This window comes from Symphodus melops (genome assembly GCF_947650265.1).
Source record: "Symphodus melops genome assembly, chromosome: 6".
Lineage (NCBI taxonomy): Eukaryota > Metazoa > Chordata > Actinopteri > Labriformes > Labridae > Symphodus > Symphodus melops.
In genome coordinates, this window is record NC_136696.1 from 13,116,268 (window position 1) to 13,135,048 (window position 18,781).

An 18,781-nucleotide genomic window follows, 5' to 3' on the forward strand; every position below is an offset into this window, starting at 1 on the left:
AAATTCCTGTATTAATGTTTCATGTTTAGCACAATTAATCTGGGATAACTTTGGAACTTTTAGACAGTCAGAAAATATGTAAGTGGCTGATATATATTGTTGGCTTCTCCTTTATGGGGGTTGACTTCTAATAATTCATTAATTTAACGTACGGTCAATCATGAAAAGTTTAAATTGAGAAATGTTTTGTCTTGAAGCTTCTTCACCACTAACATCATTATGTTTGTGTATCTGGCGGGTGTCATTATTAGCAAAGGTTGTGCTGAAACATTGTGTCCTAAGGCCCCTGGAAGTGAGGGTCAGTTACAGTTGCACCCAGTGAAAGAGGCAGGTGTGTCAGTGTGACATCATCCTCACCTTCTCAGTTGGACAACACCTAGATCATGATGGAATGACAAACAAAAGGCGAATCATCCTGTTTGTTGTCTCCCTTGACCAGCCATACAAGAGCATTATGGGTAAGAGGTGCACAGAAATGTAAATGCTTTCAACTGAAGTCATTCCAGGTGCGCTGACAGAGTAATGAATGCTGCCACCAGAGGACCCTTAATTGCATTCAGACAGGCACATGGAGAGATGTGGAAAGACAAAACCATTAAGTCCTGCTTTCCAGCTTTTCCCATCTTCGCGCTGAATGCTCTGCTGGCTCGGCCTGATTAGGAATGACAGCTTCTCTTACCTGCCTGGCAAACCCCTTGTATTCCTTTAGACTAGAATAAGTACAGCATTACACTGCAAATGATTATCTCATTGGGTTTGTTTTGTGGGATCATCAAACGCAATTCAGGAGTGTGACAATCAAATCAGTTGAAATGAGAAATGACTCGCTGTTCAATTAAAATCAGGCTCCAGTTGTTCCTGAAGGAGTTGTTTATCAATGTAATTGAATTGTATCACAATGAAATTATGCATGGAAATGATAATTTTGTAAAGTAATTATTTACCTTTCTTTTACTCTCAACCAGTAGACATTGCAAGCATACATTTAATAACCTGAAGGGATTGGAAGTGGAACCGAGTGCTGCCAACACAACACTTTTGTTTGGCACAATCTGTCTCTCAGCTCCGCCCACTGCCACAGCAAACTGCTCCGTCTCCCTGACAGAAAACACAGGCTTCAGGCTCCACTGAGAGAGAATTCCATCAAATTGAAAGGCCTTATTAGTTATGTCAAATAGCGATATTCACCATTGCAAAGTGCATAAAAAATAGACCAACACATACAGCGAGCCACATCAACAGCTCAGGGAGGGAAAAAAGCCCCCAGACAATAACTTGAGGAACAGTGTGATGGCAGACATACGGAAGACATCACAGATGACTTAGCTGTATTAAAAGACCTGGGCTGGCTTTAATCACATCTCTGTCACTTTGCTAATGGAATCCAATGGCAGATAGCAGACACAGGGTAGAAAACTGAACAATAAACACCACAAGCAAAGACAACAAAGGCTAAAATGACTTTTAATAGTGGACGGACGTAATATCCGCAGACGTTGTTGCAATTGTGATGGCCAAGACAAGGCAGACTGAAAGGAGCAGATGGTGCCAAAGACTGGCAAGGGGAAACAATTATGTTCTTCCCTGTGTTCATAAAAGGGGATTTCAATCAATTTCAACGTGCCAACACTATTAAATATTGAAACCTTTCTTACTGTTGAGTTTGGCAATCAAAGATATTCTAAATAATCCAATTTTGAATTAGACTAGATATAGAGGTATCTGAGGAGTTCAGGTTTCTGTTTGTAAACCAAATCCATTTCCAAAAAGCATTTCAGTGGGCTTTGGTGAACCTGCAGCTATGGATGCAATTATAAACTTTTATTTATACACAGATATCTATATGGCAACAATCTAGTCCATTTCTAGGAGTGGGAAACAAAACTTTTACTGAATTATCAGGATTTTATTTTATTTTATTTTTTTTGGGGGGGGGCTCTTATTTTTCTGGAATCAATTATTATGACATCATACCCATTTAAAGAAAAACAGCTGTGAGCTGCCAAAGGGGAAAATAGGTGACAATTCTTGTCGCAGAAAGCAGGTGAGATAAACGTTGATTAATGTCAGCATGCAAGCTTTCGATGCTGTTTCCTTGCATGCTTGGTAAATCCATTTAACCTTCTTCAGAGATGTTCTCACTGAAAAGACAGATAAATCAGCAGCATGTTGGTACAATACAATACATTGCAATCAAACCAGCACTAAAGAATCAAAGTCCTTATTACAAGAAGGCCCCAAAATCGTACTGTTGCTCTCAGAGGCCAGACCAAGGTAGACAAGCTAACACTACACTCCTGTGCCTGCTCAGTTCAAAGGTTTCGGACAAACAACTAGCAGCTAAAGACAATTCAAGATTGATCAGGATAATAATACAGTAGACACTGTGCTGTTCAGAATGGTGAGAGGGGGAGTGAAGTCCCAGTCAAGACTCCTGTAGGCTTCTTCCTTGGCCTGATGCAGCTTCCTAAACTGAGGCATAAACCATGGCTTGTTGTTGTTTTATGGGCAGAAGGATCTGGTCAGCACAGATGTCCTCACAGAAGCTGATGTACGATGTCACAGTGTCAGTGAGTTCATCAAGATGTTCTGATGCAGCTTCAAAAACACTCCAATCAGGGCAATCAAAGCAGGCCTGTAACTCCTGCTTTAACTCCTCTGTCCACTTCTTCACTGTCCTTACTACAGGCGTAGCAGTTTTTAACTTCTGCCTCTAGGTTGGGATGAGATGAATCAGACAGTGATCAGAGAGTCCCAAAGCTGCACGGGGAACAGAGCGACATGACTCCTCTATTACTGTGTAGCAGTGGTCCAGTGTGTTAGCTCCCCTGTTGGGGCACTTAATATGCTGTCTGTATTTAGGAAGTTTGTGGGTTATATGTGTTCAGTTAAATCCCCTAGAATGATGAGCAGAGAGTCAGGATATTTTTTCTCCATGTCTGCGATCTGGTCAGCCAGGTGCTGTAACGCCTCTGTTATGCAGGCCTAAGGTGGGATTTAAACACAGACCATAACAAACAAGGAGAACTCCCGCGGTGAAAAAAAATATATATATACAGTTTATGAAAAAACTCCAGATTTGAGCTACACGTCTGCTTCAACACTGTGGCATCTGTGCAACAACCTTGGTTTATGTACAAGCATATTTCGCCTCCCCTCATCTTTCCAGAGAGCTCTTTTACGCTGAGGAGCTGAAGTGAGCTATTCGGGATGTGTTCACTGAGCCAGGTTTCAGTAAAACACAGGGTGGCGGATCCGTGTTTCTTTTGTTTAGAAGCAGCAGTTTGTCCATCTTATTTCCCAGGGAATGGATGGAAGCGCAGTGCGTAATCCCCACTACCTCAGTTTAACGAGCGTGTATGCTCGTTTAACTCGTCTGCGGCATCTCCGACAAGAATCTCTGTTTGACTTTGTGTTTCAATGAGATGCAGTTAAAACAGTTCGGCAGAGGACTGCTGATTGTGTAAAAGTTCTTCTCTGGTGAAAGAGACCAGAGAAGGGGAGCAAAAAAAAGAAAACACACAACAACTATACGAGAGAGCGCAGTACCGTGGCAACCATCCGCTGCGCCATCTCATCACATCCTTTCCTGTACTTTTCCTACTGTTGTTGGTGAGAAAGTTGGATAGAAAACCTTAAAATGGTAACCCTCAAAAACAATAACATTCCTACTTATCTCTTTGAAGCTCTTTTTATTAAAGCACAGAGTGGAAGCTATTGGTCATTGTTTAAAATCACCGTGTGGGAGCAGTTCCTTTTTTATTCGCAGTCAGAGGTGGCAGTACCCATTTAAGAGGCACTTGACCAGCTTAATGTCTCGTCATAATTATTAGGAAATATTAAAGATAATCATCACTTCTAATGAAGTCATTGAATCAGCAAAATTATGAAAACAGTTGAATGAATGCAGTTGGGAGTCCAATCTTATTGTGTAATGTTTATTTGCTCTTGAGCTAAAATTGCCAAGATATCCGAAGACTCTATTTCTGAAATCCCTTTCTAAACATTACACACATTTTTAAGGGGGTTTGTGGAAGAGAGGATCATTACATTGATCGCTGATTTGTGCAGCCTTAGTATTGCATCACAAGGTCCAGAGTGCGACAGACAGACAGACAGACAGACAGACAGACAGACAGACAGACAGACAGACAGACAGACAGACAGACAGACAGACAGACAGACAGACAGACAGACAGACAGACAGACAGACAGACAGACAGACAGACGTGAGGTTGTGTTGGGAAGTTTGGGTGCTTTACTTGGTGGTCTACCTTGACAGAATGAGTAGCTAACTCAGGAGATGGGCCTGGTACTATTCTGTGAAGGAGACACAGGAAATACAACAGTACACAATCTCAGACTCCTGCAGGATCAATTGGTATGAAAAAGACATTTTAGCTGCATTACTTAGACTGATGGATGGCTTCATGTGTGGGTAGATGTGTCATCATAAATTCAGAGTATATGCACCTTTTAACCTTAACTTACAAAGTGTATTGCTTTTTGTCTTTTGTCACTCCTTGATAAGCTATCAACCTTAAAATTGTTTCCAGCCAGCTGCGTTCACAGAGACATGTTAGAGAAAAAGCAAGGATGAGCACAGAATGTCCAAAAGTAATGCTTAAGGGTTGACTGTTACAAATCTTACATTTCTCCAGATTTATCTGCACTTAATTGCAATAACTAGACTGTCGCTCTGTTCACATAAAATCCCAAGTAAAACATCCCAAAATGTCTTGAAAACCACAGACAGACAAAACCTTGCATTCATACATGCTGCTAGTCTCCTCCTGACTGTAGTGGAATTTTAATCGTTTGAGTTTTCTGTAATGGCTACAGTAACTGCAGCCAGCCAGCATTAGTATTGCTTTATATTTGGTCATAGTCTACTGTTAGATGTTTATTACCCCCAAACAAAACACACACCACAAACTGTCTTTTGTTCTAATAACATCACCTCACATTTAGGTGATCATACTGCAATATGTTTAAACTTTATTTCAAATGTTTTGAAAGTAATAGTAAAACATTTCTCCTATTTTGTTAATCAAATCTTCCCTGGTAAAAAGAACAAAAGATGGTGTCTTTGTTTAGCGTTTATTGACTGTTGGCAAACGGCTTATAGGTGCATTACCGCCATCTTCCGTGTGGACAGGAATGAATACTAGAATTAGGACAAACATAACCTCACATGTTTTATCGACAGGCCAGAATTGACACCCAATACAAAGGATAGGTAGGGGGGAAATTGAAAACGGGAAGAGAAAACGTGTCATCCCGAGGACACTCTGACAAACAACTCTGAGCATGAGTACCATGGGTGTTCTTCTCCTCAGCACTGGTTGTTGTCCACCATGCCACACTAAAAACCATTGTTCTTGAGGATGATTGTCTTTTTTTTTTTTTTTTACATGTAAGCCATGAACCTAAACACACATCTGTTTAAGTCAGTCCCAAACATGGATAGACTGGAGAGATCCTGAAACAAATACACACAGAACTTGGAATATAATATTTTTTCATTTATTTATTGTTGTTGTGTAAGGGCTACAAAATACTGCAAACGTACAACTCCTTAAACTGGACATATTTTGCCCAAATAGCCTTGAGACAGGCTGATTTATGCAAGTGCCAAATGCTGAGCAGTCATTGATCATGTGGTTGAGGCAATTACAGGCTCCTTCAGTGTCAAAGAGACACAGCTACTTTCCAGAAAGCCTCCTTCCACTCTGATTTTACGCTTACGGCAGCATATTTATAATTGCACATGCTAATCAAGGTGGGAGTTCACAGTTAGCTATTCCATTATGTCAGCATCTCGGAGTGGCAACAGAGAGTCAACAGCCAAATCACTCCTCTACCATTTGGCAGACATTACAAAGACCCCCCCCCACACACACACACACACACACACACACACACTAGACAATCCTCGCATACCACTCCGCTCAAACAGCCGACATTGAGTCACACATAGTCTGTTGAATGGGCACGTCTCCACTGTGCATAACATGAGACAAATAAACACAAATAAGTTTTTGAAGTCTGTGATCAAGGTCAGAGCATTGAAATGGATGCCATACTGAGAATAATGAAACAGGAAGAGCTACACGTTCAATGCCAACAGCAGGACAGCAACACAATCTGCATGTTGATTGAGCATAAAAATTTTAATACAGACTATTTCAAAGGAAACGGCTTCCTTAATCACCCACATAATAAGCATTTAATATCATCTATTTCCTAATAAATTAAAAGGTGACACGTAATTGTCTTTCAAAGACTTAGTAACTGTCGAGTACACTCTCTTGAATAAAGATGCATTTAACTTTTATTGAGTTTTGCATTCTTTTTTGCAAAAATTGGAAAAGCTCAGTGAATCCCATTTACTGTCAGAACCTTGATTAAAAGAACCATCCTCCATGAAATGGCATTTTGGTCGTCTCATATGGATGCCGCAGGGCAATATTCTAGCCCTATTTTCAACATAATCTGAAAAAAAGTAGGATAAATTGGCATAAATGAAGATCCATACACACAATTAAACGAGCTGATTTTCAAATAACCCGAATTTCATTATGCTCTACTTAAAGAACACCTCTCTTTATAAGCAAATCTGAGTCTGCATGAATGAGGAAAAAGGCAGAGAAAAGTTTTTTTAGTGGAAACATAAAGTTTATCAAAGTCCAGGTAAAAAGTAAAAAAAAAAAACTTTACTCAAGACAATTGAGTCAACAGCCACTAGAAACCCTGTGAAGTTCAAGCTTCAAGTTTAATTTGTATGTCATAATTCTGGTTATCTTTATCAGTGCTGTACATGTTTAATGGGTACAATGTTTAATATTATCACCATTAAAATTCAACATCTTAAAATGTGAGTGTTGTCACTTCCTTTTAGGAAATATATATCTACTTAGTTTATCAGTATGTCCATTAGCTAAATGCTAGTGTTGTCTGTTTGAATATAGTTCTAATAACCTCCAGGCTCTCCTCCAGTGCACTACCGTTTCCCCCAAGCTGCTTCTTTTCAAAGCGGCAGCCCCATCATTCATTACAATAAGATAAAACAGTCAATGAAAAAAGCTGGATGAGAGGAGTATCTTTCATGCTGCTATCATACAGTTTGCAGTGTCTTGCAGTCTATAAAATGTTATCCTGATGATCGAGTGCTGCTATTGACTGTGTTAGTTACATGCGATGTCCTATGTGAGTGGACGGTTGAAAGCTTTCATGCTGAAATGTTTTATGCTGAGGGATCTGGTGCTCACTCAACTGCCTTCTAATCTTAAAATTAATCAACAAATAAATTAATTGGAAACCAAATATGGGATCCTATCTGGGACCATCAGTTTCAGCACGTACTTCAGTGATGTATGGTATCGATTGCAACAGGGAGCCTAATCAGAATCATGGCAAAATCAATACCTGGCATTGCCTGAGGTCCTGTTCATGCTTCAGTGTACACATCCGAAGTAAACTCCATTGCGCTGAAACAATTGGGCCATTTGCTTAAAGAAAATCGAGACTCGCTGCATCAGAGAGGACTGTGGAGATTCACAGCAGGAATCAGAGAGGTAAAGGAAGGAAGCTTGAGACAGGAGAGGTTATTCAACGAGGAAAATCTGCATGAATGGAAACTGTTCTCAACTTGTCAATTAATTTCTCAAGACTTCCCTCTTTGTCGAACTGTATTATATTTTAGACAAAGTATGAATCCATCATGAGGAAAACTGTGGCAACCTTCTTTAAACAAGCAGAACCAGACTAATTGGTGAACAGCAAGTGTGTGGGCTGTGAAAGTGGGAATGAGGAAGTGGAAGAAACATGAGAAGAGATATGGATTACATACGGGATAATAAAAGGGGAGGAGTCAGGAGCTATGTGATAGTCCCAAGGCAGATTTAGCGCACAATTACACTGACAATCCATACCGTACCTAAGCACACTTTACACCTAAAGTCCAGCTTGTTTGATCACTGTGATCTCTGGTAAGCTTAAGAGAGGTATGTTTCAGCACGGCTGCCTGGATTATCCTGCTGCATTGTGAGCACAGGCCACATTGCACCTCCAAATCGCATTTTAGCACTTCCAGATTGTACGTAGTTTTTTCTGGACACAAAAAGCCATATGAGATCAGATTTTTCCAAATCTGATTCAAACCACATACGTAGATGGCTGCGAATGCGATTCAAATCTGATTCCAACAGATCAGACTCAATGTGTCGTCTGCATCACTCGCAACGCGACACCATCAACAATAACTACGTAGATTCAGCAAGTTAACTTTGGAAAAAAACAGCAAGAATAATAAAAACAAACATGTAAGAAAACAACAGCCCGTGGGCAGACTGCTCCACAAAATTGTTTGCATCAGAAATAAACATACTTCTCTGTCATCCATTTTGTTGTTGTATTTCCTGGACGTAACCTGTTACCATAGAAATCAACGTGGATCAGACCATGTCAATATGGACAAAGAGATCGCTTCTGGTCACTTGCAATTTGTAATGTGGACAGTCAGTCAGTTAGATCAGATTCTGATCTGATTTGGGGGAAAAAATCGCCTTTGAGCGGCAGTCTGAATAAAGTCTGTGAATCTTCCTTTCTGTGTCAGTTCATTGTTGTATGTTGCTGTCGTATGCCTGATATGTGCCTTAGTGTCAGTGTACTCTTAAACACAATAACAATAAAGAAATATAGGAATATCAATAAAAAAAAGATGCATCAACTAAGACGTGTAGAGATAAAGCAATAAGTATAAGACTGTTGAAGAAATGAAGCTATTTACCAAGAACAATAACTACACACAATAAGTTAGGGATATTGTGAGGTCCTGAGTAGGTTTTATACATAAGGTGTCTGTTTCACTTCAGTGATGTTTGGGATAGGGAGGCAATTTTATTAGGGTGTTTTCATTTTGTGTTTTCCACGTAATGGCCTAACTGAGTGCAGTGCACCTTACATATTGGAGCCAATGCCAAAAACTAAAAAATCACAACCCCTTTCAATGTGGCATCAATTTCGACATTCTGGGGTTTAAAAAGATGGTATTATCAGTAAGTCATTCCTAGTTCATCATTCAAGCAGCCATAAACACACACTCAAAGGATGAGCAGTGCCACCTGGCCATAGTGGGCCTTCAGGTCGGTAGAAGACAGTCAGATTTTGCTCGTGAACTTGTTGTTTCTCAAAGGGTCATCAGCAGACTTGCAGCAAGACACATGACAGACCCAGGAGTGGAGCCCCATGAGTGATGGACCGCAATGATGACCTAAGTACCTAAGGACCTATGCACTCAGATAGTTAAGCTACTGCCACAAAGTTGCAGGCCTGTTTATAAGAAGTGAGAGGTACGAGGGTTTCCAGACAAACCATTCGCAACAGACTCCACCGCTTTGGCCGGACGACTGTTGCAGGTGACTACACCGACACCAAAACCCCGCCATGACCATTTAACCTGGACCAGACTGTAGATGGCTCAGTCACTGCACATTCTTACCTCAGAGACAGCATAGAGCTCCTCATCATCTCCCAATTGCACCAGTACACCCCCAATTTTCTGTTCATGCATGATAATGCTCCTTCACATCGTGCCAGAATTGTCACAGCTCGACTTCAGAAAGTCGGAGTGCCTCATATGGTATGGCCAGCAATGTCCCTGACCTGAACCCCATAGAGCACGTCTGGGACCAGCTGAAGCAGCGACTGAATGCTCATACCCCACCCCCACGGGACCTTGGTAGAGTTGCATAGAGCACTTGTAGAGGAGTGGAACGCATTAACTCAGAGCAACATCATGAGGCTAGTTAGGAGCTAGACTCAACACTGTCAAGCTGTCATTGCAGCAAATGGTGGAAATACCCGCTATACTGACTTTGTCAATTTTGGTTATTTTTGTTATTGTCCAAATTGTTGGGGTAATAAATAGTGCACTCATTAAAAATGCTGCTTCTCATTCATTAATAATAATATCAAAAAGAACTATTACTTGAAATGAAATGAAAAAGAATCAGATAATGATTTAATGATAATAATCAAACAAAGAGCAGTATGAACAGTAAGATATCACAGGTGTATTGCAGATTATGTTTCAGTATTGCATACTGTGTTATTGGACAGACTCAAATTGCACATTTTCATTGAATATTGGAGGAGCTTAGAGTTGTCAGTTTGAATAATGGAGGAGTTTTTTAAGCAGGTTTTCTCTCTCAATTCTTCATCAGCTGCCACAGTAAGGGTCAAGATGTCACAGATCAAAACCTGATCCATGGACAAGATCCTGCCACAAGAGCTGTCTATCTGTTGTCACATCCTGCCCTGATCTTCCTCTGTTTCATGATCTCCCACAGGAGTGAGGTAAATTGCAGGGTCACACTCATGTTGTCTCGTCCCCTGTGTAGGGAGAAGAGAGGCTGGGTGACTGCAGATCTAAGCTTATCAGCTTAAAACATGCGTTTAGGTTACCTCCTCATCATGTAACAGTCACAGCCCATGAACTGTGACACTGCCATGAAGAAAGCTGAATGAAGAAGACTCAGAAGAGCTTATAGGAAGCCTAAAAAACACCTCAGGGTTTCCAGCAGTGTCTGGTCTGGTGCCAATGTATCTAAGGCAGACTGCACTCCTGGCATCCTGCCACTCAGTGAGGGAACTAAACCTTTCTGTTCACCTACACAGACAACTGAGGAGATACATGTTAAAAGGAGCAAGGAATCCAAGACCAATAGGAAAGGAGACAAGGATTTGGTGCAAAGAAACACTGAGCATGGAAGACAGACTGTGGATTTCTATGTCTTACAAAAGTAGTTGTGCAAGACAGAGGGTACTTTTCTGAATATGATTTTATGTAAATTCTTCCTCGATCATGATTATGGCAGTCCCTCTCAAATACAAAAAACCTGACTATAGTAATAAGAGTGTCATTTTAACAAAGCAAATACATGTGTCATTTTAAGGCCAACACATAAGCTTTAGGCTATAAAGACACTGAAAGGCCCTGATCTTGTTGTTCTCCCATTATGTACAGCTGATCAGGAATCATGGGTCATCTGTGCTGACGTTCCAGAAACGGATCCAGCGTGAATGGGTGCGTACAAGTAAGTTTGAACTATTCTGTATATCAAACCTGGATAAAAAACTACCGGTATGTCCATTAGATTTCGTGGCATCGCGAATAGTTATGATGATAAATAACTAAATAATATTACCAATAACATACGATTGCGCTGTAACAAAAATAAGACTGTGAATTTTGTGTACATAAGTAACATAAAGTGTAACTTTCTGATTTATTTTTATTCTTACAAAGAATCAAATTCATTGATAAAGGTTCTTTATGAACCAGTCATCTTGTTTACATGTTATTGTTAAAGTTCATTTCAAATAAAAGAGACACTGTTTTAAGAAAGCAGATACTAAAAAGTTATAATACCTACAGTAGTACTCTTAAAACAGGTTGCTAATTCCTGAGCAGAGACCAAATACACACAGACACACACAGGGCTCCTCAAACTGTGGGAGCCTCCTCTGTAATAAAAGGTGTTTGGAAGGGCCAAACCAAAGCCGTGGCAAAATGGGGGGGCTGGGCCCCCGTGTTACCTGTTTGGTCACCTCAGGTCCCAAACCAAAATCCTAACCTCTTCTCAGATAATTGATACTATAGCTTTGGCACATTACTTACTTTTAGTAATTTAGAGTCACTAAATTGTGATTTTAATAATATTGTTTCTGAAACCTCAATAAATAAGACAAGAATAGTTTTACTTAATAAAGTTTTTGAAAAAAATACATAGAACTACAAAACATTTCTGATTATTTAAAGATAAAGTAGACATGATAAGTCTATGTAGACTGTTAAATATACTATTGATTCCTGTGACTGCACACACAGAATAAGTGGAGAACTTGCAATGACATTCACATTTTGATTCACATTTAATATGTTTTTTACTTGGCCATTTAAGTAACCATTTAGTTTGGGTCTTTTTCAACTTCTAAAAAGGTGGACCAAAGTAATAAGAAAGCCTTAAAACTTTAAAACTGCTGTTTGAAAACCAAAACAACAAGCTAAAAGCTAAGGCAAGCTGTTGAGTCTGAGGCTTTCTACAACATCCATTTTAATTAATTAATTAATCAATTAATTATTTTTTTTCAATTGTTAATAAATGTCCACAGGAAAGAAAATCCTGAAAACTCTAAATGTAATTAAATACCTACCGGAGTTAAATTCTGTATGTGTTACACATACCTGGCCTATAAAGCTGATTCTGACTCTAATGTGATATTACAAGTCACCATAATCACGTGGCAAAATTATCCAGTGAGATGGTAGTGCCACACTGGCACCGATCAGCAGAAGGGGAGCGATTACCAGAGCATTAAATAGTGATAAACACCACTGCACAGTGATTGTCAGAACATCAGAAGTGTCACCGCGCCATCCTTCAAAACCATGCTGCAAGGTACCAACAGTCAGGCAGTGATACATTACATGGGACAGAAACAGGTGCTACCATAGATTCTAATTACTTTGTTCTATCAATTATGTACAAATCCTTTGCATGGCCTGGGGTCTGCCACACACCGCTGCTGTGCCTCCTACTCACTCTCTGCACATCCCAGCTGTGGCGACATAGCAGGCAGTGCTTTTCAACAGTGCTTTGTGTGGATGCCTCGAGGTGACTAGAAAGGTTTGTTTTTCCAAGGCGGAATTCATACGGCTGGAAAAACTTCTCATAAAAATAAAGAAACAAGAAAAAACACTCCTGCTGACATCTGAATTCATGCATTATATCCTCTCCGTTAACAGGAGTAAATTCTTTCTCTTCCAGCTCTGTGAACGTCAGTTTAGACACACAGGTGCTCGGCTGTTTTGTGTATTCAAGCTGTAACGGTCTTCCAGGCACTTGTGGTTTCTGCCTTTTTTGTTTTGCACACTCCTCAAGTTTTCTCTCTCAGCCGCTCAGTGCACAAAAACATTATGCTAATGAGTTTGTAGACATCTGCTTCCAGCTCTGTTATTCTCTGTGTGTTTAGGCATCAGTGTGTGTCGCTCAAAAATCACTGATTTCACCTATAGTAGTTCAAATATTGAAAACATCGACATGTAAAAAGGATTTCAGACTTTTTGTGTCACAATGACTTCATCATTATGGAAGAATGCCTTTTGGTTTCTCCTTTCTCCTGCCACAGCATGTTATTCAGAGTTGAAGGAGAGTTTTTTTTTATGCATAAGGCAGAGTGCAATTAACAGAATGCTAAAAGATAAGTGTGACTGTGTTTAAAGGAACAAAACATTTTTAATGCCAACAATGTTTAAAATAATGAGGTGAAATATAAAGTTAATAAGAAGGCTGAGTGAAGACCGATACAGAAACAATAATTCAATTTAAGCTACACAAGCAAAGCTACAGTTGTGAATCTGAAATGACTAGATACCTAATAGTTATTAAATTCAAGACGCTATAAACAAACCTTGGTTCTCATGGAGTTTCCTATTAGATAAATGTTTGTTGTCATGTTTGAATTACTTTCCAGTTGCTTATTTACATTTTTCATTACCAACAAACAAACTAGACAGAGATTATTTAGAAAGTTGATAAGGTGCTTTATTCTTTCTTTCTTTTTTTTCTTTTTTTCAAAAAACTTTGCATTAAGGCTTCAAGTCTGAGATTAGTAGACAGTTTACGAAAGTAATCCACATGAAGTATGTTTTCTATAAATTCAAGTTATTTGGCATTTTTAATAAAACAAATACAAAAAATTGCTCTTTTTAGGGTCTAAATTAACGTTGTGAACTTTTCTTTGCAGAGTCTTTACATCTGCAGCAGTTTATAGGATAAGAAAAAAAGCTGCGTAGCAGGTGTTTTCACATGCAGTACACATTTGTTGTGGACTTCTAAAGCTGGTTGTATGAACTTTTGTTAAGAATATTTTTGGATAAGTTTTCTTTGTTGTTGACATTTTTGTACATTGAAACTATTCTTTTTATGCACCCTCTAATCAACGTGTCTACAGCTTTAGATTAAGTGTTAATTAATTAATAGTTGTAAACTCAATATTTCACTGGGAAGCATCTCAAGACTTTGTTTTTTTCAATGAATTTGGGAGTGGGTAGGGCAGGTAGGAAACAATTCACAATTCATTGATGAGGCGTGCCCTTCTCTGGCAATAAAAATAATGACTAGAACTATAAGCCTATTTCAAAATGCACTTCCTTCTAAATGTGGTGCCATATTTCCTGCCATACTGTAAAGTGTTATAAGCATTAGTTTAAATTATTTATGTTGTTTGCAAGTTTATTTTAGTGTCAGACAACACAATATTTTAAGTTCATGTAGAAAAACAACAACGCATGATGAATTCAGAAAGCAATGTGCTCAGGCAGGGGGCTGCAATGTATACGATGAAATGCTTGGAAAAAAATGTTTTCTACCTCTTCAGGGTTAACTTCTTCAGGTATTACACAGGTCAAGATGAGTCCGAAGACAGCAAGACTCTTACAATAGCTCACTGTCCTGTCTGTGGTATATCTGATATTCGGAGATATCAATGAAGCGAATCACTAAATGCATTCAGGCAGCACACCTGCCACTGAGCAGCAGTCACAGACTGTTAACCTCAAGATCTGGAAGTGTTTGTGAGTCAACGAAGCTTCACAAACTCTGTCAGGGTCTGCCTTTGTCAAAGTTTGGTTTCATAAAGAGCGATTTAGCTTCATGTTAACAATAGTTGAAGTGTGAGGACTCACACTAAGTTTGGCTTAAATCACTGCATCTTATCCCTGCCCATAAGGTAAGAATATTAAAATTATCATACAATTTGAAGGAAGAATGAACAGTTCTGGGACGATTGAATTATTCTTGTGTTGATGTTCCAGTTTGATGACTTGTATACTCCATTCCCTTCATTGAAGCACAATGATGAGTAAGCTGTTGAAGTTTATAATAGCAGTTAATTTATTATGCTATTCATTTAGACTTGAAACAATGAAAGAGATAGTAGTCATTCAATTTGACATGTCATTCAGGAAGTACTTTGTATTTCATTTTACTTTCCAGGTAAAATCAATCACACTTACTTCATGTACAATATTCACGCTGTGCAGCCTTGCCCAATAATGCACTGCACTAAAACTTTTTTAGCAATTTCTAGCAAAGTCAGGCTGATTTCTGAAAACATTCCCAGAAAGTTACTGACTCAGTGTAGCAGCTCCTGTCATAGTCTCCAAAGAAGAATACAAGAGAATACAATATGTAGCCTAATGCAGGCAGAAGCAGCATAAACAAAGCACAAAGCACATTGAGTTGTACTTATAATTATTAGAATTGCTGATCATTTATTGTGTTGTTTGTGCTCTTTATTCCTTTAAATATCTAGTTACCATTCTTCCATATTTATTGCAAACTCCCTTTATATTTAATTACATTAATAAGTAGCTGCTATTATTCAATTCTTTTCAATGATAATTATATGGTGGTTTTAATGGGCCCAGAGAACCTAAAAGGCTGACAAGACTTGATTAAAAGTTTTTAAAAAAGCCATGTTAATCTGCAGATTTTCTGTCTTACAATTAGCAGTCTCATCGCTATCTTCTCACCAAGTTCTCACATCACTTTGTATGCACTGGTCAACACATGTTTTAAGTGTTGGGTCTTTCTAAATCAACAGTGTCATGTCAATAAGTGGTGTAAGGTTACGTAAATGATCAATAAATGTTGTTAAGTACAGTCACTGCACAAGCCACACTAAGTGAAACAACATCAGGGCAACTTAAAGATACTGTGTTGACGATGATTCAAGTGATGAAGTAAAGGCAAGTTTATTTTACGTGGGGGTTTTACACTTGCTGGAAAACTCCTTATATTTGCCAGAGAAGCTGTATTTGTGAATGCAAATAGATACATTTTTTGTTAAGACATAACCCCTAGTTTTTTTTCCACAGCAAATCCGAATGAGTTTATGTGAGAACAAAGTGGAAAATCATCCAGATAATAGTAATACAGTAATTCAACTGCAGCATTACGTCGTCTGTTCGTCAGAATGTTCTTTGCTCTATTGTTGATGTGATATTCCGTTAGACTACGCGTTGCATCGATATAAAGGCCAATATTCTCATTATAGCAGCGTATAACGGACTCTGTTGCTTCGTTTGCTACTGGTGTCTTTTTTTTCTTTATGTCACATCCGTCCACAAGAGACACTCTTGCAAACATCATGATTATGACAATCGTGGTCCTCCAGATGTCTCGTTGAAAAACAGGAAGTCAAAATTTAAAACCTTTAAATGAAAACAACTAACAGCTGATCGACATGTTGTGTTTGTGTGTTTTGTTTGGATACAGGCACCTGCTGAAAAATGACCCTGCAACCAGTAACTCCAGTGAACTGTGCCAGCCTGCTGCAGCCTGGCTGCTCTCTGATGCAGTTTGATGGAGAACTTCTCCTGTTTGGCCAGAAAGGTTGGCCCAAACGCACCTGCCCAACAGGTGTCTTTGGGATTCGGCTTAAATGTAACGAAATGAAGTTGAGGGCCATCTCCTTTTCCAATGACTCATGCTACCTTCCTCCGTTGCGGTGTCCAGCAGTGTGTCGCCTTGACCCCTATGATGGGCTTCCAGAGAGTTACCTCATCCACGGTGGCCGTACACCAAATAATGAGATCTCCTCCAGCTTGTACCTGCTCACCATGGATAGCAGAGGATGCAATCGTAAGCTCACCCTGCGCTGCAAAGAGATTGAACTAGTGGGAGAAGTGCCGGGCGCCAGATATGGCCACACAGTGAGCATAGTTCAGAGCCACGGGAAGACAGCATGTGTGCTATTCGGCGGTAGATCCTACATGCCAGCCGGAGAGCGGACCACGCAGAACTGGAACAGCGTTGTGGACTGTCCTCCTCAGGTGTTCCTATTCGACTTAGAGTTTGGTTGCTCCTCTGCACACGCTCTGCCAGAGCTCAGTGATGGACAGTCCTTCCATTTGGCCTTTTCAAGAAAAGACTGTGTGTACTTCCTGGGGGGTCACTCCATCACGTCTGACTCCCGCCCCCCTCGACTCTTCTGCCTGCGTGTTGAGCTTCTACAGGGAAGTCCCTTGCTTTCCTGTGAGATTCTACACACTGGTATATCAATCTCTAGTGCCATAATCACCCGTACAGGTCCTGCCCACAGATATATTGTTTTGGGTGGGTATCGGTCAGATTCTCAGAAAAGAATGGAGTGCAGTGCTGTGATTCTGGATGAGAAAGGGATTCAATTAGAGCCTTTTGAGCCACCTAAGTGGACCCAAGATATCGTCCATAGTCGCACTTGGTTTGGAGGCAGTGCAGGGGAAGGAAGCTTCCTTTTAGCTGTTCCTACAGAGGGAAGGTCATCGCAGGCAGATATGCATTATGTCTATCATGTGAGCTTTCAGACAGAAGAAGGCAAAGAAGAAGAAGGAACGCAGGGCTGCAGCCAGGAATCAAGTGATTACGACAACTCCACTCCTCTTGAAGACTCCGAGGAACTCTATTTTGGTCGTGAGCCACATGAGCTGGAGGAGAGTAGCGATGCAGAAGAAGATGCCTACAAAGAGGATGATGAGGAGGATGAATCACACACAGGCTACTGGATCAAATGCTGTCTTGACTGTCACTTAAATCCCAACACGTGGGAGCCATACTACTCCACAGAGCTACACCGACCAGCCATGATCTTTTGCTCCAGGGGGGAGGGGGGACATTGGGTCCATGCTCAATGCATGGAGCTGTCTGAGATCCTGCTGCTCAGGCTCTCACAGGGCAACAAGAGGTACTTCTGTCTGGACCACGGAGGCCTGCCTTACCAGGAAATGACCCCACCGCGACAGGCGACGCCTCTGAAGCGGACCCCCCTAAAGGTTAAGGACAAAAAGACTCCCCCAACAATCAAAATGTCCCCTGCCAAGAAAAGCTTTTTCCGGCGGCTCTTTGACTGAGTCTTGTTTTAAATGTGATTTGTTCTCATATAACTGTTTAATGATGTCCAGTATATTAATGATGTGTCATGTTTGTTGAAAGTGAAAGGATTATGGACAATAAATGAAACAGTATTGATCTCTACTCGGTTTGAACAATTTTCATCATCAGTGACAGATGAGTATCTTATAAAACATTTCAAGTATATAGCTTTGTATATAACTGTCCTTTGAATGTTGAAATTGTTATTTTGCATTTATTTGATATTAAAGGATTTACTTTACACTTTTTTTCCAATAAAACATATTGTTTATACAATTATTTGATTAAAAAAAATTGAATAAGAAATGGCACTGGTTTTATGTCTTTCATTACTCCTTCAAATCAAAAAAATAAAAAATTCTGTTTTTCATATCATTACATTGTATTTTTTTCTACTCACACTTTATGCCACCAAAATATCTTGATGAAACTCGAACTCTTTTAAATATACATTCCTAAGAATTGTGACCACTTTCACAATGAAATCAATAACCTAAACAGCTATTTCCTAATATTTCTTCCTAGTCCAAATAGTTTTGACAATTATATATCTGTATAAAGAATTGATCAATAACATCTAACATAAATGGGACTATTTTAATAAGTTTAATATTAGATCAAACAATGAATTGCAACCTGAAAGAATAATCTAAACAACCATTGGGTTTTCACAATCATTATACAGCGCAGACAGCTTTTTTAATTGATAATAGTATCCCTGTTTGTATATTCATTGTATATGTATAACAGCTATGTATAACAGCTCTTTATTATTATTATATATTCAGAGAAAACAATGA

At 39.5% G+C, this 18,781-nt stretch overlaps 1 protein-coding gene across 2 annotated transcripts; it reads left to right on the forward strand.

Moving 5' to 3' along the window:
- The first annotated feature begins 11,033 nt into the window (after window positions 1-11,033).
- On the forward strand, window positions 11,034-17,999 carry rag2 (recombination activating gene 2). Of its 2 annotated transcripts, none has more exons than XM_079346842.1 (2): window positions 11,034-11,099; window positions 16,347-17,999. In XM_079346842.1, exon 2 carries the CDS (start codon window positions 16,361-16,363, stop codon window positions 17,957-17,959), a length of 1,599 nt encoding a protein of 532 aa, XP_079202968.1. In that variant the 5' UTR covers window positions 11,034-11,099; window positions 16,347-16,360; the 3' UTR covers window positions 17,960-17,999. The 2 variants fall into 2 exon arrangements, with proteins under 2 accessions (XP_079202968.1, XP_079202967.1); XM_079346841.1 differs by lacking the exon at window positions 11,034-11,099 and adding an exon at window positions 14,681-14,796.
- The last annotated feature ends 782 nt before the right edge of the window (window positions 18,000-18,781 follow it).

Coding starts and splice junctions, on each gene's coding strand:
- rag2 (XM_079346842.1), top strand. CDS start 16,361: ATGACCCTGCAACCAGTAACTCCAGTGAACTGTGCCAGCCTGCTGCAG.